This window comes from Vipera berus (genome assembly GCF_964194415.1).
Source record: "Vipera berus genome assembly, chromosome: 1".
Taxonomy (NCBI): Eukaryota; Metazoa; Chordata; class Lepidosauria; order Squamata; family Viperidae; genus Vipera; species Vipera berus.
Window position 1 is genome coordinate 132,444,340 of NC_138202.1, and position 26,162 is coordinate 132,470,501.

Consider the following 26,162-nt stretch of genomic DNA (forward strand, 5'->3'; position numbering starts at 1 on the left):
ATCACCTGAAGTGTTAATACCACTTTATAATGCCTTGGTAAGGCCACACTTGGAATAGTGCATCTGGTTGTGATCGCCACAATGGAAAAAAGATGTTGAGACTCTAGAAAGAGTACAGAGAAGAGCAACAAAGATGATTAGGGAACTGGAGGATAAAACATATAACAATAGTTGTTGGTATTGGGAATGTCTAGTTTAATGAAGAGAAGGACGAGGGGTGACATGATAGCAGTGTTCCAATATCTCAGGGGTTGCCACAAAGAAGAGGGAGTCAAGTTATTCTGTAAAGCACCTGAAGGCAAGACAAGAAGCAATGGATGGAAATTAATCAAAGAGAGACACAACCTAGGACTAAGGAGAAATTTCCTGACAATTAGAACAATTAATCAGTGGAACAACCTGCCTCCAGAAGCTGTAAATGCTCCAAGACTGGAAGTTTTTAAGAAGAGACTGAACAACCATTTGTCTGAAATGGTATAGGGTTTCCTGCCTGAGCAAGGGGTTGGACTAGAAGACCTCCAAGGTCCCTTCCAACTCTATTATTGGGAGACTAGTAAATGAAAATAGGTCATACACAATAGATGAGATCTGAATGATTATGAATAAACTGAAATTCTGTTACTGAATTTTGACTGGAAGTCATTGTCTATTTTGCAAATATTGTAAGCTGCCCAAAAACACCTATGTTTCATTGGGCAGCTATATAAATTTGCTTAATAAATAAAATAAGTAAATATTATGCAAGTGCCTGTCAAGGTACTCTGATCTGACATATTTATGCATGCCCATGTGCATGTATGTCAATGCACAGATTTATTGGGATAGAGATGATCTCCAAAGGTGATTTTATTTGGAGTTCGCATCTCTATACTGAGAAATTTTCTGAACAACAAGCCTGCAGGACTTCAGAAAAGCAATCCTACAGAACCAGAAAAGGAGTCCTACACAGATCTTACAGGAGTCATAGAATTCTTCAAACCAGTCTCAACATGAGAAATAACAGATTACAAGAGAGATCTCGAGGCTAGAAGAACCCTTGTGGAATAAGTGAAGGTTGATACAGCCAAGAAAACCATCAGTGGTTACAGGTTGCAAATATGGAAGAACAAGGCAGGGTGAACAAATATGGTCTCCAGCAACTGTCTCAGCCATTGAGACCACCTTATAAAGCTCTCAACAGCTGGCTTCTCCCAGGTTTTTTCCAGTTCCAAGGAAGCTACACCTTATCCAGCTTTGCCCCTGGTGATTCTTGTCTGTTTAGCCTAGCTTTCCTCTTCTGGGCCTGGGGACACACACACACACACACACAGGTGAAACTCGAAAAATTAGAATATCGTGCAAAAGTTCATTTATTTCAGTAATGCAACTTAAAAGGGGAAACTAATATATGAGATAGACTCATTACATGCAAAGCAAGATAGTTCAAGCCGTGATTTGTCATAATTGTGATGATTATGGCTTACAGCTCATGAAAACCCCAAATCCACAATCTCAGAAAATTAGAATATTGTGAAAAGGTGCAATATTCTAGGCTCAAAGTGTCCCACTCTAATCAGCTAATTAAGCCATAACACCTGCAAAGGGTTCCTGAGCCTTTAAATGGTCTCTCAGTCTGGTTCAGTAGGAATCACAATCATGGGGAAGACTGCTGACCTGACAGTTGTGCAGAAAACCATCATTGACACCCTCCATAAGGAGGGAAAGCCTCAAAAGGTAATTGCAAAAGAAGTTGGATGTTCCCAAAGTGCTGTATCAAAACACATTAATAGAAAGTTATGTAGAAGGGAAAAGTGTGGAAGAAAAAGGTGCACAAGCAGCAGGGATGACCGCAGCCTGGAGAGGATTGTCAGGAAAAGGCCATTCAAAAGTGTTGGGGACTTTCACAAGGAGTGGACTGAGGCTGGAGTCAGTGCATCAAGAGCCACCACACACAGACGGATCCTGGACATGGGCTTCAAATGTCGTATTCCTCTTGTTAAGCCGCTCCTGCACAACAAACAACGTCAGAAGCGTCTTACCTGGGCTAAAGAAAAACAGACCTGGTCTGTTGCTCAGTGGTCCAAAGTCCTCTTTTCTGATGAGAGCAACTTTTGCATCTCATTTGGAAACCAAGGACCCAGAGTCTGGAGGAAGAATGGAGAGGCACACACTGCAAGATGCTTGAAGTCCAGTGTGAAGTTTCCACAGTCTGTGTTTATTTGGGGAGCCATGTCATCTGCTGGTGTTGGTCCACTGTGCTTCATTAAGTCCAGGGTCAACGCAGCCGTCTACCAGGAGATTTTGGAGCACTTCATGCTTCCTTCCACAGATGAGCTTTATGGGGATGCTGACTTCATTTTCCAGCAGGACATGGCACCTGCCCACACTGCCAAAAGCACCAAAACCTGGTTCAATGACTGTGGGATTACTGTGCTTGATTGGCCAGCAAACTCGCCTGACCTGAACCCCATAGAGAATCTATGGGGCATTGCCAAGAGAAAGATGAGAGACATGAGACCGAACAATGCAGAAGAGCTGAAGGCCGCTATTGAAGCATCCTTGTCTTCCATAAAACCTCAGCAGTGCCACAGGCTGATAGCTTCCATGCCACACCGCATTGAGGCAGTAATTGCTGCAAAAGGGGCCCAAACCAAGTACTGAGTACATATGCATGCTTATACTTTTCAGAGGTCCAATATTGTTCTATGTACACTCCTTGTTTTATTGATTGCATGTAATATTCTAATTACCTTGGTGGAGCAGTGGGCCAATGCCTCCTTAAGTAACACCAGCTGCCTGCAATTAGTGCAGGTTCGCATCCCACCAGGCTCAAGGTTGACTCAGCCTTCCATCCTTCCGAGGTAGGTAAAATGAGGACCCAGATTGTTGGGGGCAATTAAGCTGACTTTGTAATAATGCCGCTTGGGGTGTGTGTGAAAGCCCTAATAAGCAGGCATATACATAGAATGAAGGCTATTGCTAAGCTGTAAGCCGCCCTGAGTCTTCGGAGAAGGGCAGGATATAAATGGAATTAAAATAAAAAAAAAATAGTTTTCTGAGATTGTGGATTTGGGGTTTTCATGAGCTATACGCCATAATCATCACATTTATGACAAATCACGGCTTGAACTATCTTGCTTTGCATGTAATGAGTCTATCTCATATATTAGTTTCCCCTTTTAAGTTGCATTACTGAAATAAATGAACTTTTGCACAATATTCTAATTTTTCGAGTTTCACCTGTATATATATATGTTTGTCCTTGGTGTGTGTGCGTATGGGAGTTTATCTGCATAATCAATCATTGTCCAAAGAAATGATCCAAATGGCAAAAGATTATCCAAATAGCCCATACCCATCCTTGTGTTAGCCTTTCTATTATCTTTGGTAATTATAGAACTGCATCTTTCATTTATCTCCTGTATTCTTTCTCTTTAATTGAAAAGAAAAAAATGAAAAAGACAGTCATTCTATATATGCACTCATACTATATAGTTATCTCAGGGCAATCTTTTGAATGTTATTTTATTTAATATTACACTTGTTTAAGTCAGCAGTTTTCAACCTGTGGTCCATGTACCCCGCGGGGGGGGGGGAGGCTGATGTCATCACAGGGAATTCACAAAAAAATGTTATGATTTAAATCTTGAGTTAAATCTTGGTGGTCTGTGGCTATGATGCATGGCCACAAAAGGTATCTGTGGTGAAGAAAAGGTTGAGAACCACTGGCTTAAGTGCTTTAGTCCAGGGCTTTTCAACCCTTTCACCCATTGTACCACTTTTAGGATATGGCAACATCCAAGTACCACCAGTCGCCTAGCAAAGTGTCAAAAACTTGATGACCAAAAAAAAAAGGAAAAAAGTGATGAAGTACAGGTAGTCCTTGACTTACAACAGTTTGCTTAGTGACTATTCGAAGTTACAATGGCACTGAAAAAAGTGCCTCCTGAGCCACAGCCGAGCAAGACGCCTGCCTGCCTGCTGGGCGGCGCTCTTCCTCCTGTCCGAGGTTTTCATTGTTGTGAGCATTTCTGTTGAGGATCGGCAGCGAGGGTGGGATGGGGGGGGTTTGGTTTTTATTTCCCCCATCTGTAGCAGGTTTTGGTCACTTCACATGACCCTGGGACACTGTGACAGTCATAAATATGAATCAGTTGCCAAGCATCTGAATGTAAATCACAAGACCCTGGAGATGCTGCAACATTGCAGCTGATCAGCACTTCTTCTGGGCTCAGCAGAAGCATCAGGATCAGCACCAAGCTCCAGCTGGAGCCTGGTGCTGATCCTGGCACTTCCACTGAGCCCTGACAGCCCTGCAGCTCCAGCCGTCTCTCGTTCAGGCTTGTGCGATGCTGCCACCGGTTCAGCTCATTCCCCTCCCCCACTACCACTTTTTTAGGATGGTTGCGTACCACCTGCCAGGTGCCAATGTCCCACAGGTGGTACCCATACCACTGGTTGAAAAGCCCTGCTTTAGTGTCAGATAATGCTGTGCTTTGTGAGAGCCTGATGGATACTCTCTGAGTTGATTTGAAATAGTTAAGATCAATACCTCCACCTTTTCCTGCCCGCTGTTCTCCCCACCACCACCTTTCCTTTGCCTCTTCTGATATCTTTTGCTTTTTTTTTTCTTCCTCTCTTTCCTAGCTGTGGACATGGATGGAAGACCTGCAGAAGGAGCTCTTGGAAGACGTCTGTGCTGACTCCGTAGATGCCGTTCAGGAACTCATAAAGCAGTTCCAGCAGCAGCAAACAGCTACTCTGGATGCCACTCTCAATGTCATCAAAGAAGGGGAAGATCTAATCCAACAGCTCAGGTGAGCTCCTTGGGCACAACGGAACACACCTTAGAATTCCACATGGAAATTAGTGCTTCTCACTTAACTATATTTTAGAACCGTATTGCTATTTATTTTGGCATAGCTCACCTGTTTTATTATTGCTGGGAAGCTGCCTAGATCCGCCTGGCAGAAGGGGCACAGAAGTAATTTTTAAATGCATCCTTTCACTGAAGCTATAAGGAATAATTTGTAGAGATGCATAATAAATAATCTCAGTTCATCTGGACCACTGCATGTAATGGATGAGGGGAGCTGCAGGTGTACTAAATTGACTATGATTAAATGGTACTGCCTGAAAAAAGTGGATATTTGGGGAACATTATTAAATTGTTATAAATGGAGGCCTTGTGGTTTAAATACTTATTCCTGCTAAGCAGTGTCTGGAATCCACTAAATAAAACATATGCCTTTAATGTATCATTACTATTTTTTTTTCCACCTGTAAGAGCTTTCAGTTTAGCAAGATCCCTGTGGCACAATAAAGCAAAGCTTTCAACCGATACCTACAGTTTCCAATTGTACTGGGTTTCTGCAAGTGCAATTTACAGCGTGTGCCTTAAAAGTGACTGCATGGAATATATAGGTTTCCTCAAACACCTACAGCCTAATTCACATAATGATATCACAAGGCTTGTGACTCTCTGCACAGGTAGTCCTTGGCTTATGACCATAACAGAGTTTCTGTTGCTAAGCAAGGTGATTAAGTGAGTTGTGCCTGATTTTACAACTTCTTTTGCCACAGTTGTTCAGTGAATCACATTGGCTTCGCTTGACGGAAGCCATCTGGGAAAGTTGCAAATGGCAATCACAGCAACCCCAGTATGCAACAGCTACTGTAAATGCATGCTTTTTTGTTAAGCACCCAAATTTTGAGCACATGACTGAGGCGATGCTGTAACAGTTGTAAGTGTGGGGACCAATGCAGGTCACCTTTTCCCCCGTGAATTTTGAAGGGATGCTAAACAAATGATCGTAAGTCAAGGACTACCAGTAGAGGCTTTGTTCAGCTAGGCTTAATAGCATTTAATTAGAAATGCTCTGGAAACAATTTGTTTCTTTTTCAAAAAGGTGATCACCCTTTTTGTCAGTTGGGTAGAAGAATCTGTTCAGATGAATCATATTCGCTTTTATAAAGAAAATTCTGGGTTTGGTTTGGTTTTTTTAAAAAAATGTTTGTATACAGATCTTTCAGTTTTAAACATTTATTACATTTCAGTCCCATTGCGTTTTTAGGTGTGTGAGAAGTGAAGTAGAATATATAGGGGTAGAATTATTGTGCTGTGGAAAAGTTGAACAAAACTCTGATTTCTCTCCCACAATACTGGCAATTCTCTGTGAGAAAGCAGAACACAGGAAAGGGTTAAACCCTCCACATCATACTCCTGATCTGAATCTCTTCCCCCCCCCCATCCCCCGATTTGGTTTGATTTGATTTGCTATGGTTACATGACGGCCATGTTTTTGTTTTTTATTAGCACATTGTACATTCAGGTGTAATCTGCCAAAGGGTACATGCTGATAGTTGGCAAAGCAGGGGAAGGAGTACTTGAGCCAGAGGAAAGTGAGGCAATCCTCTTTTTTCTTTCTTTCTTTTTTTCCTGGATCAGACCCAGGGCTTTTTTTCTCATAGAACGCTCAGAACGGAGTTCCGGCACCTTTTTTGGATGGAACCTTGTAGGGTAGGCAAGGTGGGTTGTATGACATGTGTGAGTTCCGGCACCTTTTTCTTTTACCAAAAAAGCACTGATCAGACCTGTATCTCTTTCACACTCAACATGCTTCTAGAGCAGAGGTGTATATTAATTGCTTTGAGAGAACTTTGGAAATTAGAGCATAAGCATCATATAATCAAAATTATGCTTCTCCATTTTTTAATTAATAAATCTGAACATACCATAACTCGTTGTAGCCTAAGACTTGATGTTATGTCAAAATAAGATGAGATTGGAGCTGTGTAGCTAGCAGTTCACTTGTTTCTCACGAGCTCCTACCATATTATTTAAGACCAAATACATTGCTTGCAGAGGAAGAGACATCTGATGCATTCAGGCCACCCTATTTCAACTGTGTTAAATAATACCATTATCTTTATTATGCTCCTAGATAAATTCCAAAATTTGGGGGTTATTCTCAAGGATCAAAGGCTTGAAATCTGTTGAGAGATTACCCATCACCCATGATGCCCAGATAATCTGAAGATAACTGCTACTTGGAATGACTGCTATAATTTTTAATAGCATTTTAATGTGTTGGGATAACTTTTTCTTCCTAAAGTATAGTAAAAACTTGCTTTGCCTTTTTCCCCCACACATATTTGTGATTGCTTTTTCCTAGTCTTTATTCTTTATTCCTGTCAAAGAATCTAAATCTCCCACATAATGGGATGAGTAGATAATAAAATCCTTGTTCATCACTTTGGTCCTCAGTCACCGATTGGGTGTCTTTTTGTTCTGAACTGTACTTCCTCAAGAACAGCATATTCCATATTTCAGGATGGCTGGATCTGAAGTAATTAGTGGATAGACCAGCACCAGAAATTGATAAGATCACTTACTGCCTCTTGTGCAATATTTTGCTCAAATTCTCTCTCTCTCCCAAATATTAGGTTATAGGAAAAGGGCAAATGACAGCTTTTATTAAAATTCAAAGTGTTATTGTTTTTGTTTTTGTTTGTATAGGTCAAGGATCTCATGAAGCTTAGAATTTAAGAACATTATTATTATTTGAGTAGTCTCTTATTGTAATTTAAGACAACAGTTTTAAATGTAGACATTTCTGGTGCAGCCTGTTATCCTCTGACTAACATGGTAATGTTATCATTTACAAGGAACGTGTGGAGTGCTCCTTGATAGATCTGAATAAATGGGGAGAAAATCCCTAATCCCTTGGTAATGATTTTACTTATAGTTTCATACATCCCTAGTATACATCTGAATTTTTGCAGATATGTTAGCACTGACTGAGGTACCCCATATCAAAAAAAGCAGAGTAAGCCATATTCCTTCCAAAACAGTAAACTGGTTCTCATGTAAAGCAGGGATCCACAACCCCGTCTGTGGACCGGCACTGGGCCGCAGCATGCCAGCAACTGGGCCACACAAAGAAGCGAAGCCCCATTCATGAGATGCTGGCAGTACATGAAACCAGGCCCCCTCCAGTCCGTGGAAAAAACTCTCTCCATGGAACCGATCCCTGGTAGCCAAAGGGTTGGGGGCCTCTGGTGTAAAGTCAGCTGGGTGACTTTGGACCAGTCCCTCTCTATCAGTCCTAGGAAGAAGGCGGTGACAAACTACTTCCAAAATCTTACCTCAAAAACTCAGGGACTTGTCCAGGCAGTTGCCAGGGCTCAAGACGGCTCAAAAGTACAGAAATTGGTACCCAGACAAACAGGTGAGAAGAAGGTGGAGGGCAGCTAATGTCAGCCCTTCCAGGTAAAGCAGACAGGACACATGACTAGATGAGATTGTAGTACTTTATTGTAAGGCTAGATTAAAAGAATCTTGAAAGTCTGTAGGTACAAATCTCCCACCATCATTTTTCACTGCCTCATAAGTTAGGATGGGTCCTTCCTAAATTTCTTCCTCTGATTGTTAAGCTATTGGGGGCTCCCCTCTCTCTTGTCTGATCCTAGCCAGCATCTCTTTCTCTCCTCCTTTAAGGTCATTTTTACTGTACATAAACATTAGGGCTTAAGACATGGGAGTGTTGAACTTACTAAGTTTACAGAGGAAAAAAAAATAATCTGGGGCAGGAAAGGGATGCAGACTCAAATGGATGCCTCACTGAAGGTAACATTTAGGGTTTCTCCAGTTTTCACCCATTTTTTTGCAAAATGTTCACTAATGAATAAATCTTAAAAGCTTGTGTAAATTGATTATTTTTACTGGCTTTAAATAAAAAAAAACATTGCTTAACCATGGATCAAGAAATCCCACCTTGCCCAAATAACATATAGTTAACAGGAATATACGTTACATATTTTTTTTTTGCATGTATTCTATTACTGTTTCGCACAGCGTAAGTATTTTGCTTAAAGGGAAGGATTTTCTTTTTTTTTATTGAAAAGTTTTACAATACAGTTTTGAATACAACCCCCCTCCCCCGCCCCTCTCCCCAACCCTCCCCAACCCTCCCCTCCCCCCTCCCCGACTTCCCAGAGCTAAATACAGGGTATAAAAATACAAACATAAACTAAAATATGCAAACAACAATAAAATATTAAATTCTATCGCACTTTAACTCTTAGTAAAATAACTACAAGCTAGTTATACATCATATAAATCCGCTACTTATTCAAATGCTAAGTGAAACTTTTTAGTCCCATATTTATTCTGAATATAATCAATCCATCTCCTCCACTCCACAATGTATCTCTGTTGCGATTGGTCTTTCAAATACGCCGAGATCTTCGCCATTTCCGCCAAGTTAGAAACTTTTAAAGTCCACTCTTCTATAGTTGGCAGTTCCTCCTTCTTCCAGTATTGCGCTACTAAAAGTCTCGCTGCCGAGGATTTTCAAGTAGACCCAATATTGGTAGGAAACCGGGATGTCGTGAAATAAAATGAAAAGGAGCCCCTGAAGGGATTGGTATGCCATTCGTTATTTTTTTCTTCTTTTTCTTTGCAATTCTTAATTAGTGCAGAAAAGGACAAAAATGCCTTGAGATGTGAAGAGATATATGGTATTCAGCTCAGTATATAATATTGAGGAAGTTCAGATATTAGGCTGATGAAAAAGGTGAAGGCCCATTCAGATTTTCAGCAATTTATAAAATAGAAATTTTTTTTGTCTTTTCTCGGTGTCTTTATCAATGTTGGGTTCCTAACCGTTTGTTTTGACTTTGCCACAGAGATTCGGCGGTCTCTAACAATAAAACACCACACAATAGTTCCATCAGCCACATTGAGTCTGTCCTCCAACAGCTGGATGAAGCTCAGGTACAGATGGAGGAGCTCTTCCACGAAAGGAAAATTAAGCTGGATATTTTCCTTCAGCTCCGGATTTTTGAACAGTACACTATTGAGGTAAGAATTGTATTGGCCATATTTCACTTTTTTTTAAATTTAGTTTTTTTTTTCATTTATAACATAAAATGTGAAAATACAAAAGCAAATAGTAGGGGACAACAGGAGAAAAAAGGAAAAACAAAAAAGGTATGAAGGAAGGGAGGGCGGGAGAGACAAAAGGCATTGACTTCTGACTCTGTTGCAGTAAATTCAGACGTTAAAATCAAATCTCAACTTTTTTTTACCTTTCTATAGTAGTATGCGCTAGCTATTTCTGCATCGGCAAATCGGTCTAATGGGTAAAAAAAAATCACGCTATCATTTTTTTTCCACCTCAAGCACAAAGCCCAGAAGTGGTTTCCACATAGAAGCAAAAGTACTTATGTTCTTTTCTTTTATCAGCACAGTCAATTTGGCCATCTCTGCTAATTCCATCAGCTTTTGAAACCATTCATCCATGGTGGGAATTGAGCCATCCTTCCACTTCTGTGCATAGAGCAGACATGTCAAACACAAGGCCCAGGGGCCGGATCCGGCCCGTGAAGTGGTTTCATGCGGCCCGTGAAGCCATCCTGGAAACAGTGAGGGAACCGCCCCCACTGCCTTGGCCCTGGCCCAGAGACCCTCCTTCTGCCAGAGACTCTCAGATCTGTCCCACTCCTGCCCAGGCTCCCATAGGCACCCTTGATGCGAACGATGTAGAGCTGGCCATGCCCACCCAGTAGGCCATACGCACTCTAGCCATGCCCACCCAGTAGGCCATGCCCACCCTGGCCATACCCACCCGGCCCCTTGAGGGCAACCGCAATGCTGATGCGGCCCTCAATGAAATTGAGTTTGACACCCCTGGCATAGAGCAATCTTGCTGCCATCACCATATATAAAATCAGAGTTCCAATTTTATTTTCTATTGGCCATTCCAAAATGGAAGAGACTCCTGTGGAATGGGAACAGGTCTTATTTGATAAAATGAGTTCTTAGGGCTCAATAGATGGGTAATATTTTCAGATGTCTTTCTTTCTATCTAATAATTAAACAAAAATCCCTATATTCTACAGCACGCTTAATGGAATATTAATGGAATATGCCTCTATAGAAAGTAGAGGCATAGGATCTTTTTCTGGCAGAAATAATGGCACGATTTGTATCAGTAAGGATAGATGATTGCAGAATGGTGATTCATATGAGTTTCCAGAATGCTGGATAGCAAATATTAACTAGGCAAATTCTGTTAGCTCCAAATAAAATATGAATGCATACAGTAATCTGCATACAAAATGGGTGAGTTTCCAACTCACTGCAATATGGTTAGGGTTAGAATTTGGGCAGACGTTTAGAGCTCCGTAGCCCAGGTCTTCTCTGCAGTGATCTTTCATAGTGGGGAAGATGACTGATAGATCGAGGTTTATTCCAAAGGAAATATGTTTTGCTTAATTTTGTATTTTGCTGGAACATGTGGTAGCTAGAAAGCTTGGAATACTGATAGAATAATGTTTGAGGAAAGCTTCACGATTCCAAAAATTCACATAACCATTAAAGGAAGCCCTTCTATCACCATTAGGTCATTAGCTCCAAATTAATCACTCTGTAGCACTAGGTCTGCTGAGAACGTACCCAACTCCAGAATCAAAGACATCGTGTTCTGAATACCAGCTGCTAGGGAACTACAGTGGAAAAGGGCTGTTACCCTCCAATTTTCTTCTACAAAGTATTTATTGAGGCCAAATTAATATGAATAAGCATTCTGGCATGAAGTATGATAGTTGATCTTCTATATCAGGTAGAAAAATATTGAATTCTGTTGAATTTAACTTTTAAGTAGAGAGATGCAAGATTGAGTTGCTGTGAATTTAGCTATTGTGCTTTGTAAAGCACAGGGAGTCCTTGACTTACAATCATTTGTTTAGTGACGTTTCAAAGTTACAGTGGCACTGATAAAAGTGACTTATGACCGTTTTTCACACTTACAACCATTGCAACATCCCCATGGTCATGTGATCAAAATTCAGAGGCTTGGGAACTGGCTCATAATTAAGAATGGTTGCAGTGTCCTGGGGTCATGTGATCAGCTTTTGTAACCTTCTGATAAGCAAAGTCAATGGGGAATTAATTTAACAATGAGGTTACTAACCTAACTGCAGGGATTCACTTAACAATTGTGGCAAGCATGGTCGTAAAAAGGGGAAAAATTCACTAAACACATATCTCACTCAGTAACAGAAATTTTGGGCTCAATTGTGGTTGTAAGTCGAGGATTACCTCTATGGTTTGCGGTTCTAGATAATATGAACCTGTTAAACTACAGCTGTTCAACAAACTTTGGTCAAGTACAGTAACAATGGCTTAGTAGACAGATTAACCTATCAAGTGTTGATTCACCCCATGTCATTTGTAGGCCTGAGATAGCTATTGATGGTTTTGTTGCTTCTGTGACACTGTTATTCTTATTGCATAACTGATTATATGTGGGATTTTTTATAACAGACATTTTAAACACAAGGCCCGGGGGCCGGATCCGGCCCGCGAAGTGGTTTCATGTGGACCGCGAAGCCATCCTGGAAACAGTGAGGGAACGGCCCCCACTGCCTTGGCCCTGGCCCAGAGACCCTCCTCCTGCCAGAGACCCTCAGATCTGTCCCACCCCTGCCCAGGCCCCCACAGGCACCCTTGATGCCAACGATGTAGAGCTGGCCACGCTCACCCAGTAGGCCATGCGCACTCTAGCCACGCCCACCCAGTAGGCCACGCCCACCCTGGCCCTACCCACCTGGCCCCCTGAGGGCAACCGCAATGCTGATGCGGCCCTCAATGAAATTGAGTTTGACACCCCTGTCTTATAATGATCTAAGCCCTGTAGGGATTTTTAGATTTACTGTAAAACGGGTAAAAATCTTTTAAAGAAATAATTTCAAAAGCACTGGAATGCTTGAAAAGGCAGCTTTTTTTCGTTTTGTTTAAATCAAATGCTTTTGAAAAACAAACAAACAATAAGCTTAAGGAAGCTTAAGCAATCTCATGGGTAGTTAATTTGTTCTAATTTGGGCATGTCTAACGATCTCTAATTTGAAGATTTCCTTTAAGCATTCATAATTTTCAGTCTAAAATGATTTTCTAAGTTTTTACAGTAATGAACCTCTTTATAAACAGCACATAATTAAAGCGCTTCTCAATTTCACTGTAGCTTATGCGATGGCAATTTTAAAATTTCTGGAATAATGTAATTAGGTTTGTTCTCTTCTGTGGTTACATATTCTATTTTATATATTTCCCCCCTGGTAGCCTTAATTTTAATGATTTTTGCATGCTTCTTCTGCATTGCTTCTTTTTTTTTTTTACTTTGAAGGTGACCGCTGAATTAGATGCCTGGAATGAGGATTTACTACGCCAAATGAATGATTTCAACACCGAGGATCTCACTTTGGCTGAACAACGGCTGCAGCGGCATACAGAGAGGAAGATGGCTATGAACAATATGACCTTTGAGGTCATTCAGCAAGGGCAAGATTTGCACCAGTACATCATGGAAGTGCAAGCTTCAGGTAAGTGGAAGAGACAAAATCCTGGATATATGATCTTATAAACAGCTGTAATGGAAAAGAAAAACACATAAAAGTGAAAGCAGTTTGTTCTTCGTGCCCAAACAAAGCAATTCCTTCATTTCCTAATAAGGCAGAATGGATCTTGAATTTCATGTTGAATGCCTAGTAATCTATCCTCCCCTTTGGAGAGACAGATTTTTTTTTTATAAATGTGAGATATGGTACACACATTTATTATAGTTAGCCTGTATATGATGCTGTGTGTCTTCAGGACTTTTCCAGCATTTAATATACACTTCACTGCAGATCTTCGATGCGCTTGCAGTCATAGTTTGCAATCACTTACACAGCTGGTAAGTATTTCTTTTTCAAACATTAAGTATCTTGGGGTGTGGGTCTTTTTACATCACATGTGTTTAAGTTTTGTTCTTTATATCACTGTTAAAATTTCTTTTATCACATGACCATTGAATCTATTGTCAGTCTTCTTCCTAGCAAGCTGGACAAATCTGATTTGTTGTATGAAACCAAAGAAGCCATTGCAAATGAACTGCAACAACTCATTGATCAAATATGCAATCGGTGTTTAAATGTATCTTTTTCTATGTATGTAAAGGACTGTAAGCAACTCTCCTTTGGTTAAGGGAAGAATAGTTTCCATCTCTTTCTTGTTTCAGCAATGGCCAAATCTCATACCAGGCTGTTTGCTTTTGTCTGTGAGAGAACTAGAACTAAAGCATCTACTAGCTTTGGTTTTCTGCATTCTCTCATACAGCGCATACCTTCTTTTTTATTGGAGTAAAAAACCTTCAACCTTTAGCTGAAGAACTAAATTCTAGCTCTGAGCTCAAGAAAATTACCATCCTTTTCAAGCAGAAATTTTCCACACGTTCATGTTTTTCCCTTCTCTTCTGCCCAGGAGAAAGAACCCTGCCCACTTAATCAATTTTACTGCCTTTGTAATTTTCAGTCTTCCAGTAATAATCCTTGTCCACATTATTCAGCATAGAGTGTCTTGGTTTTTGAAGGCATGGGAAGGGAAAAAGAAAAAAAAATCATGATAGGGAAGAATGAAAAGAAGGTACTTCATGCAGATGTATCTCACAAGGAGAAATGTAATTGTGATTTACACCAAATTCATGTCAATAGTGAATTTTGAGAAAAAAATAATATTGATCAGAAAACCAAAGGGATCAGTTTTATCAGTGCAATCTCATCTGTCAATCATCTATCCTCTGTGTCATGGTAATCATCTTGCTTCTTACCTAATTATCTGCACATATGTTTAGTTTAAACTGCTTGTCACCTCTAGATTCAATACTGATCAGATTTCCAAAATTCTTCTTAATGCTCATAGGATTTTCCCCTGTTTTTTTAATGAATACTAAGAAAATTAAATCATTCAATGTTACGATAGCAATACTGGTAGTCCCCATTTATTCTGACTAATAGGGCCCAGAAACTGTAATTAAGTAATGCAATCACAATTGAACACAGCACTTAGTGATGACAGTTCCAGGAATCCCAGTTGCCATCACTAAGCAAGGACTGTGCAGGTTGTTAAGTGAGGACTTCACATGACTGCAACTTCCGACTTCCTGCCAGCTTCCCCCTTGACTTGTTTGTGGGAAGCCAACAGGGAAGGTTGCAAATCCAGATCTTGTGACCACAGACACAGTGATAGCCATACTTATGTTGCCCAGTCTTAACTATAATTTATTAAGTATTGTTTTTGGTTTAAACAGTCACTGAACAACTGGTCACTAAACAAGGATACTTCTTTTCAAATGGATTGGATTGCAAACAGTGCCTACAAACAATATGTGCTTATACGTTTAGTAAATTACCTAACACAAACATTCCCTTCATCTCTGAAGAAGTGGATGACTTTAAGTGACGAAGTGTCTGCTTTGGGATGCTCAAACAAATCTGAAAAGATTACTGATTCGGGATAGCAGCAATGTATAATATTGCATTTTCTAATAGCCGTAATTCAGCTTAGGCGTGAATCACTCGGTATGCCTGTATGGGTATGCATTTCTTTATCTTTTCTTATTTAACCTCATTATTCCCATAAGTAGAATTGAAGTGCTGAAGTACTGAGGTACATCTGGTACATTTTAAGATGAATAAGTGAAGTAGTAAGTAGAGACAAAGAACTTTTCTTGAACATTTTAATGGCACAATTCAAATCTAATTATTAAAACAACTTGCTGAGAATGCAGTGCTTCACAATGAACAAACTGCATAGAAGAAAAGCGTATGATTAACTATGATGCTCCCATGCTTAGCACATTGCCTTGTCTTTCCATTTGCTAAAACAAAGTCCTTTACCTTTGTTTACTTTTTTTTCTTTCCATTATGAAAGAATGATATCATCTTAACTCCGGAGAACTAATAGTTACAACGAGCCAAGATCTAGTTTGTGTTCTTTATATCTATTTTTAATAGAGATATGAAGGAATACTTTCTTGCTTTGATTTAATACACCACTCTTTCCTGTTGCAAATGGTTATTTCAAATAGCTATGTCTAAGAAAGAATGAAATGGGAAGAATAGTATTTGTTTATGAACATATATCCCATGCAGCCAGTAACTTCAACAAAATCACAGGAAATGCTAGATTAAGAGCAGCTAAGAATATGTTTTCCAATCCACTATCAACTCTATGGGTTCAATCTAAAGTAATTTACCTTCATCCAAAGTCCAATATCTTTATAGGTCATATCACTTTGCCAGGCTCTCCTTCCCTCCCAACAAGAAGGAAGCAATGAGCATCTTGCCTGTTTCTCCATATGAGGACATTTATTCTATTCCAGGCATCGAACTGATCTGTGAAAAGGACATCGATCTAGCAATCCAAGTGCAAGAGCTGCTGGAATTTCTTCATGAGAAACAGCACGAATTGGAGCTGAATGCTGATCAGACGCACAAACGGCTCGAGCAGTGCCTTCAGCTTCGTCACCTGCAGGCAGAGGTTAAGCAGGTCAGGGTTTTCGGCATTGTTCTGCTTCTTTGCTTATGTGATCATGCTGGCTGTTAAAACGCCCTGTCCCTACCATTCAAATTCTGGTAGCCTCTTAAAATTCACATCTGTAACAGTACAGGTAGCTCACGTGAACCAGGTGACTGAGAGAGAGAAGGGAGAGGGCTCTGAAGGTCACTGATTGCTGCTACCTCATTTAGAGAAAGTTCTCTCATGCAGTAACGCCAGTGTTAACTCTCATTCTGACTGTCCCTGTCCAGCCCACAACAGCGGGGGTGGGGGTGGGGGTAGGTGGTGCTGTGGCCCCTTTGGAAAATTAGTTGCCCAGCCCTGCTCTATTTTCTCAATGTTTCATTTTTAAAAAAATCCAACTATAGACATGCTTTTCATCTCATATTGTATGAGAACTGAATATTGAATAAAGCGATACATATTCAAAACAAACGCAGTGAAAAAAGGTCCCCAAACTAACATCATTTTCATTCATTTTAGGATCTAGTAGGACATGTTCTCTTTTTGCTTTGACCAAAGCCATTGATTTGGTCCAAGAATTGAGAAAAATGCTTGAGGAGGTGTATTTGTGGGGGGGGGTGATCATGTAAACATTAATACTACTTGTATTCAAAAAATACAAGTCTGGAACATTTCACTACTGATAAAAGTCTGTGCAAGAAGCAGGAAGAAATCATAATGTTGTTTATGGAACAGAAAAAGTGTATTTGATTTGCATGAAGCATAAAGCAAAGCAACACTGATGTAAAAATATCTAAGGCTTGATTCATGCATTATTATTGACCCGTGGGACAATAATTCTATTCATTTTAAAAAAAATGTCTTATGGGATGAATATTTTATGTTGAAGCAGGAACATGAAATATAAATTAACAAGAAAAATGGTTGTGTAGATGATTCCATTGACTGCTTGTTTAGGCCAGGAGAGTGGTGAATTTGAGGTATCAAGTTTATTGGTCTGGAATGTATTCAAAATATGGAAGTAAAAGGAGCTTGATTGCTTTACCATTTGCTCAATTTATATTTAGCTGCTGCAGCTCAGCCACCTATCTGCTCCATAATTCTATTCAACCACTTTCATCAATGTTTATACCCTCAAGGGCTGTAAATATTGGAATACGGTGTGAGGACTCTAAAATAATGTGTTCCTTGGTCTTAAAAATGAGTTTCAAGCTATCACATGAAGATAGAAAGTTGGAAACTATAGGAACATTCTTTATTTCTTACATTTTAAAGCTTATGACATATCTCTCATTCATTCAGAGCTCAAAATAGTCAATAAGGCTTGAAAATATTTGTAAGATCGAATCCTCTTTTTTGCCTGTCGTTGTTGTCTAGATAGTTTCAGAATCTGCCATAGTATACTATGATTTGAAAATGAACTCACTGGGAGCAAAAATAAAGATGGAATCAAAAGTAAAGAAATACTTATTCTCTCAAAAATAAGTCGGCAACCACCGATATTGTTTTGGATTATGATATATGGTGATATGATATGATCAATATATGATCCCTGCTAAAAATAATGTGACCCAAGTGAAGATTCCAGTGTCCAACATCATATTCAAGGAATTAATGTTTATGATTTCAGTTATTATATGGCTCTTATGGAAATATCTTATTCTTCCTTGAATTTACAACTAATTTTTAAGGGTCCCTTTTTAAATGTTCCAATTTCATTTTTACATCCATTTAGGAATATGCCCTCTCATTCTGTCTCTAACACTCTGCGTGTTTTTATCTCTAATGTTCTTCTCATTTTTAAAGGTTATCTGTGTAATAGTTGCTCAATGAATATTACATTTTATATTAATTTAATTATACCATACCAATAACCAAAAGAGCAGAGTAAGTAACATTGGTTTAGAAGGGAACTTTCAAACCTAGTTCAAGAGAGTACCTGTGTAATGCTACATGGGAATTACCTTGAGAGACAGGAGATGTTGCCTAGGGGGATGATCAGATAAAAGGCAGCGGATGGGGGAGCCTCCAGCTGCATAACAGGCAGAGAAAGAAACTTAGAAAGGATCCCTTCCTATTTTAGCAGACTGTAAAAAGGGACAGTGGAAGACAGTGTACTTTCAGACTTGCAAGATTCTCTTAATGAATCTTTACAATAAAGTAAAATTAGCTCACCTGGTCTATTTCATTTCTGGTTTACCTGGGAAGGCTGACAACCCGTGATTCATTAATGTCTTTAAAAGTATTTATGAGCCTTCTTCATTCAGATGCTTTTCAGGAAGTCCCTAGCAAGATTTTATTGGTTCAGATTCATATTTTAAAAGTCAATGGCTTATTAGTTTGTGAATTATTGCAGCAATAGCTTTCCTTGGAAGCAGCTGAATTAAAATATATCATGGCCCTGTCATACTGTGGTAGGTATTGGCTAAATTTGGCTTCCTGAAGAATGAGTCATAAGTAACATCATTTAGTAAAATTGGAATCTGGATTGATTTTGGCTTGCTCTCCATTTTCAGTCAAGATCCAAGTGTACTTCATTTTCACTTTGGAACAGTTGAGAAAACAAATGGTCTTAAATTTATTATAAGTAGCTCTTGCTCTTAGAAGCCAAGGAAAAGTAGACTGCCACCAAACAGTTTCATACTGTTAACCCCACTTAACTTCTGCTGATGCAGTACAAAGTCTGGAGCATTCTAGAATGCTGACATATGGTTGCACTTTAGCACAATGGAAATTCTAAATTGTTTTTCCTCTATTCACATTTAATAAAGTTTTCTATAAACTTCAATGCCAAGGTAGAAAATTTAAAGTTAGAAAAGACACTGCAAATCTTTACAGTATCACAATATAAATGATTGGTTTTTCACAGTTCTTTATGCTAAATAATTTATAGAAAAGAATTATTATGATATTGACAAAATAATTGCCGGAGTTAGAATTCTTGTATTTCCAGGGTATAAATACTTATAAGGATCGGTTGCATCATGCGGAGGCCGCACCCAGGCCAGCTCTGGCAATGCGAAAAAAGTCGTGGTATGTCATGACGCGTCACATGATGCGGCAAGTTTGACACCCGTGGTTTACTTAATGAACTTGAGGCAGAAGTATCCTTGATGTATAGACAGTAAAATCTGGAGAAGTTGAGATTATGTCTCCCTTGGGGAAGATATAAAACATGAGATTCAGGTGGGTCCAAACCTCCCTCTTGTTAGGGTTGAGGTTCCTCCCCATCCAAATTTTCACAGTCTCCAGTCTAGCAGGAGGAGGAGGAGGAGGAGGAGGAGGAGGAGGAAGACAGGGAAATTGTTCTCGGGAAGGTGGTGGATCAACCACTGATGGGTTCCAGTGCGGGCTCTGGGAATACATGTGCTTGGCTGCTGGCAGTTTGGGGAGGCAAGGTGAGTTGTCACATCCAGTTGATCAGGATGACTTGTTCCACGCTGACCTGTCCATGTCCACCTGGTTGCACTGAGTCATCTGTGCTGAGTCATCTGCACCAACTCATTTATGCCCACTCCTCTGTGCCCCTCTGGCCATGATCACCCAGTTGCATGAGCCAGCCACACCCACCTGGCCATGTCCACTCATCCATGCTAAAGTGGCTGCTGTGAGTCATCTCATTCTGCTGGACTTATTTGGTCTGGCCCAGTTGGATTTCAAAGGGAGTTAGTAGTTGTTTTTGAAGTCTTAGCACCTGGTTCAACTGAGGTTGTACTTGCTGCTTGAAAGAGCAGGCCTTGGATGGAATATGTTTGGGCAGACTCTTGTTGCTTGGGGATCCCAGAGGAAAACTCCCTCCCCCCACTTTTCTGGGAGATGAAGTGGCAAAAAAGATTACTAGATGTAAAATAGAAGTTTGACTGAAGATGGGTAAGAGCCTTTGTTAGGCATTACTGTATAGCAATAATAGTTAAATGTACACATTTCCCTATTCTTACTCATCTACAGATGGATTTTGGATGAGTATCAAACAATAGTTGATTATTTTTTAAAACAATCAATTTTTACAAACATGAAAACAATAAAGAAAAAGAAAGTTGATGGTACCTTGTTTCTAGCCGTTTCAAATAATTCAAGAAGCTGCAGACAAATGTATCTGGAAAATGCAAGTATTTTTCAGGAAAAAAAGTTGCATGAAACAAACCACATAACATTTCCAAGTCTGGTGCTTTTGTCTCTTTTAGATAACATACAATTTGAGCAGCTTGTTAAGTGAATGTAACTAGCTGTAAATCATATATCTCATATATTTCTATGTTTTGATCTGATATAGTCAGTAAAAATTGAGTAATGTACATATTATCAATATTTAACAAAGGACTATTTGTACTTTATTTACAGTATTTCATATATGGGTTTTGTTTCTTTGTAACAGAGGGCACTAAATTATTTTGGTCTCATTGGATTAGATACCGAGTAATCAAATCAAACCAAATTTTTTATTATGGTCATAGACTTGCACAGAGATCCAGAGTACCGTAAGTTAGTTATACTTAGTCTACATTGAAACTAATCTCTTTTATTTAATTGCAATTTATTTTTCAAACTAAATCTAATTAGAACTAAAATGCGTCATCTGATGCACAGTATCTCTCATGGGGCAGGGTCAAATGGCGGAAAAGGCCTGAAGGCCTGAATCTTGCAGAGCATGATTTCTCTAACCAGAAAAATCAACATTGTTATTCATCACACCTCCAGTTTGTCTGGATATTGTCTCACCTTCCTCATCTACTCCAAAACTGGTTCCAGATACAGATTCAGGAATTCTTAGTAAAGTAGATTAGTGTAATATCTGGACGCTGGTGACGCTGCTATCCCCACTGCAACCCACCCACCCCCAGCTATTTCATGAAGTGAAAAAGTTGTGTCTCAAAATGTCTGTTTTTCCTGCCAGGTCCTTGGCTGGATCCGTAATGGAGAATCAATGCTCAATGCCAGTCTTGTCAATGCAAGTTCCTTGTCAGAGGCTGAGCAGCTCCAGAGAGAGCACGAGCAGTTTCAGCTGGCCATAGAGGTAATGTTTACTGTGCACATTGACTTTCTCTTTTCTTATTCAAATTGCAAAGATGAGCCTTCAGAAATAATCTGAATGGAGTTTAGAGTAGGAGAGCAGAAAGGGAGAAATAACTTCCAATTAACAGTTAAACTATTCCTATTACTATTACTAAAATTAATGTGTATGTGCGTATGGGAAGTAGTTCTCTTTTAGCAACTGCAGTTGGAACCGGCAACTAAGTCATTAAGCAAAGCAATTGCTAAGTGAAACCACAACTGTGCTGATGATTTTACTTCAGCTTTTCTTTGCTTCACACAGACCTGTGAAGGTCATAAATGTGAAGATTGGTGGCAATGTTAGTTTTTCATCACCATTGTAACTGCAGATGGTTGCTGTAACAGGCACTTGCTGTTTTAAACACACAAAGTTTTGAAGTAGTAATATCTTAACACACTACCAACCTTCCTGCCCCAGATAAAATAATAAATAAATAAATATCTGATTGCCATATTCCACTCAAGATGTGTAATCTGATGCAGCCAAGACAAACATGTTTTCTGTATAAAAATGTATATGAATATTGTTCACCAAATAACAAAGGTTACAATAGTCCATATAACAAATTAATATCAGAAAAAAATCTATTTCTAGGGTGCTAAATAAAAGGAAAGGATTGCTTTTGATCTTAATCTCCTTCATTGTATTGCAATAGTATCTATTTATTTTTCTGGGGATCCTCAGTATAGCTAAGTCTCAATGTTTATTCTATCTTTTTTTAAAAAAATGAGGGAAATAGTTCAATTTATGGTATTTTATGATATCGTATTAGGAAAGAGAAAAAATTAGCTTATCCGGAAACAGCTGCAATTCTTTTATTTCCTATCAATCTCATTGCACCTTCAAGAAGTTTAGGGGACTATGGATAGCAGACTTTCCTTTTTTTAATCTCCAAGATAATCAGATGAGGCAGATCAGACAGGAGACAGTGATTGGCCCGATGAAGATCATGGGGGACCTTTGTGGGTTAAGCTGGGTCACCTCAGTTCTAATTTGTTAAGCCCCTGAACACATACATGATGTATGTTAGATGAGCAGATGAGTTACTGTATCCCAAAGATAGTGTACATATGTATTTTAGGAATAACATCTGGGATTTTCATCACGTTTTACTTCTTATAAAAAATTTTTCTCAAGTGTTTGTTTAGGAATGAAGTTGTGGGATTGCTTAGGGATTAACTTTGTTATAGGAAATTCACAATTGTTTTTAGGGTCACTTATGAAAATTGCCTAAGTAGAATGACAGAAAATGGTAACTATATTCTGTCTCTTGATTCAGAATCATAATTTTCCTGGTATTTGACTATAGTAGATGCTCCCAGAAATCTATTTACCTAATATTTTAATAAGTAGTCACTTTTTTATATTCAAATGTTGGCATGCTGGGAAGCTCTGAAAGGAAAGGAAGGGTTTATCATCCATTGAGGAAATTCTTTATCTTTCAGTACATCTTGGCAGCATTAATAAAGCACTTCTGTGGAGCAAGATATTTATTTCCTATTTGTATAGCTTGCTACGGTATATTTCAGAGATGCTTAACCTTGATACCAACTAAGAGCCCTTCCTCCCCCAATAAAATGTGGTTGTTCATGCTGCCAAGAGTAGAGGGCTTGTAGATTAAATATTAAAAATCAGGTGCTTGATATCGCAGCACCTACAAAGTGAAGAAAGTCTAGCTGATATATTGGGTATTTTCTTTGCAAATCCTTTAATCTCTTCCTCTTAATTATTCAATTGTTCAAGATGAATCACACTGTAGTAAAAATATGTGTTTCGAATAGAATACATGTATTCAGTTCTGTTTTTAAAAAGAATATGGGTTTTCATATCTTAGACTAATAATGATGCAATATATATAACTGTTCAGCAAACACACCAGATTAATGTCAGTATCCTTTTTACTTAAATGCCATTGGGGCTGTTTTACCCAAAATTGGGATGTAAATCTAGATTATCAGTAATATCAGTAAATGCCTTTGCATGAATGTGCAGAATGCTTACTGTTCAGAATGCTAATTCTAAAAAGTGTTTCATTCTCTCACCTTTTCATGCTCACACCTCACCTCATCTCTTTATACCATTTGCTTGGCACATCTGTACAAATCTCTCTTTCCTCCCTACATATACAGTCCCTCTTTCATGCCACTTCCTTGCAGAAGACGCACCAGAGTGCTCTCCAGGTACAGCAAAAGGCAGAGGTGTTACTGCAGGCTGGCCATTACGATGCTGATGCCATCCGGGAATGTGCGGAAAAAGTGGCCTTGCACTGGCAGCAACTCATGCTAAAGATGGAGGACCGGCTAAAACTTGTCAATGCCTCTGTTGCTTTCTATAAAACTTCAGAGCAGGTGAGAGGAACAAGGCCTTCTTCACCAATGGTGTTCAGTTTGTTTGCAATAGCTCCACTACTATTTGAAATGACCATTACATAAAGACATACAGTAATTGCTACTGTTTAGAATTGCTACTGATTATTCAGTAACATAGACCGATCGGCCATAGTGCATGAAGTGTTATAGTCTTTGTTTTTCTAGGCATCTATAAACACCAGTGTTCACTGAAGTTTATATTTGGTAACCCTAGTATTGAGCACAAAGGACTTATCTATATTACCTTAGTATAATTTAAAAGGTCACCTATTGGGAACATGATGAATGTGGCGAAATGATTTTAAAGCACTGCCAAGGAATGAGCTGATTGAGAGGATATGGGAAGATAAATTAATCTTGCAATGGACTAAGCCAGTGGTTCCCAACTGTGTGTGTGTGTGTGTGAGAGAGATGATATTCCAGGGGGTGCGAAAATTTGGGTTTTTAAAAAATTATAGTGTATATGCATAATTCGTTGCCGTTATTTCAAACTTTTGTAAGGGGTACGAGAATATATCAGAAGCGTTCTAGGGGTGCGGAGTATAGAAAAGGTTGAGAGCCGCTGGAAAAAGCACTAGCAGCATTACAGGATGTCTTGAACATCAGCTGATGCATTTCTCTCCACCTTTTGGCAAGGTACAAAATCACCTCCTCGATTTATGATGCCACCCACCATCATCCCTGCCATCACCAGAAGCTAATGAGACTGAGGGCAGTGCTTTCTTCCCATGTTTTGCAACCAACATAAATCAGATGTTGAAATGGCAAAGTAAAACCATTAGCCCAGCCTTCCCTATCCAAAGAGAAAAGTGGGTGGTTCTGTATACCCAGTCCAAGGTGTATCAGCAGGAAATGCAATTAGATCGGATTTATTAATTAGCAAATCCTATTACATAAAATTACCATGATAAATAAGAAGCAGGGAGGGAAGGGATTGCACTTACATGCAATAAAATCTTTTCAAGCACTACCTAAATCATCCATGTTATTTCAAAGTACTCTTTAGCCTACATTACCCAAGAAAGAGAGGTTGCCATATGAATACATTATCCAATAAATGTTGGCTATCTTTAGCTAAAACACTGTTGTTGCCCCAGTTGCAGAATGAAAGCCATGGTTTATATAGTGGCTGGAATTTATTTAAGAAAATTTATATGGCTGTCCAACTCATTCTCAGTGTCAAATATACCACTCGATGGGTTGGCCTAGAAACTTGCACTGTTACAAATCCGAAAGGAGGCGTTTTTCTTTCATGATTTTTCATATAGTTAAAATTTAAACTTTTGGTAGATCAAATGATACTATTCTTCTAAGTATAAAATATAACTGAAGCTGTTCAGTTGCTTGACATAGAACATTTGTATCACAGTTAATAGTTTTACAAAATACTAATATATAATATATAAGCAATACAGAATAAATTGCAATAGTACTTAGACTTATATATCACTTCACAGTACTTTACAGCCCTCTGTAAGTGGTTTACAGAGTCAGCCTATTGTCCCCAACAATCTGGGTCCTCATTTTACCAACCTCGGAAGGATGGAAGGCTGATTCAATGTTGAACAAGTTTGTGTGTATATACACAGTCTTGTTAATATGACATTTTTGAATAGTTTGTGTTCCTACCTAGTTTTTCTCAGTCTAGACCAGGGGTGTCAAACTGGCAGGTTGTGGGCTAGATGCATCACATGCAGGCCACATCCATCCTGGCTCCACAAAGGCAAAAAGTCACAATACATCACGATACATCACTTGACGTGATCAAGTTTGACACCCGTGATCTAGACCCTTTCTGTTGCTTAGTATTACAAATTCCATTATTCTTTATCAATGGCCATAGTGCATGGGGATGATGGGAGCTGCCATCTAATATATTTGTAAAGGTTCAAATGGGAGAAAGGCTGCCTCACCTCAACTTCATGTATGATGAATTTCCAATAACACCTGTGAATCAGGCATACATTTTTGCTCAGCTGTTAGAGTTATGCTTTTAATGTTTAAATTGTAAATTGTTTCTGCTTCTAAAGGTAACTTTGATAACTAAATAGTTGTGTTCTTGCTTATGTCTAAGGTTTGCAGTGTACTGGAGAGTTTGGAGCAAGAATATCGAAGAGACGAAGACTGGTGTGGAGGTCGGGATAAGCTGGGACCATCCTCTGAGATAGATCATGTTATTCCCTTAATCAGCAAACATCTGGAACAGAAAGAAGCCTTTCTCAAGGTCCCGTCTATTTCCCCTGTTTTTAGCAGTTGTTTTTTCCTTTGTTCTCATTGCAGAAGTTAGTTGGGCACTAACTCTTGGGTGGAAACCAGTCTGTAGGAACATAAATTATGTCCTGTCTTTGATCTACTGTGTTTTGTAGGACAGAGGTATCTTTCATCTTACTTTATAATAAGAGCCATAAAAGCAGAA

General features: G+C 39.1%; 1 protein-coding gene across 4 annotated transcripts in view; it reads left to right on the forward strand.

Moving 5' to 3' along the window:
- KALRN (kalirin RhoGEF kinase) overlaps positions 1 to 26,162 on the forward strand; it is a gene marked incomplete at its 5' end in the record, with an annotated part of 564,822 nt that overhangs the window by 378,296 nt on the left and 160,364 nt on the right. For 3 of the 4 annotated variants that reach the window (XM_081316371.1, XM_081316370.1, XM_081316372.1), the window contains 7 exons: positions 4,627 to 4,796; positions 9,670 to 9,844; positions 13,170 to 13,365; positions 16,185 to 16,351; positions 21,219 to 21,338; positions 23,507 to 23,725; positions 25,821 to 25,970. In XM_081316371.1, the coding sequence (XP_081172497.1) occupies positions 4,627 to 4,796; positions 9,670 to 9,844; positions 13,170 to 13,365; positions 16,185 to 16,351; positions 21,219 to 21,338; positions 23,507 to 23,725; positions 25,821 to 25,970 (1,197 nt within the window). The remainder of the gene's footprint in view (positions 1 to 4,626; positions 4,797 to 9,669; positions 9,845 to 13,169; positions 13,366 to 16,184; positions 16,352 to 21,218; positions 21,339 to 23,506; positions 23,726 to 25,820; positions 25,971 to 26,162) is intronic. The other variant, XM_081316373.1, reaches the window with a different exon arrangement.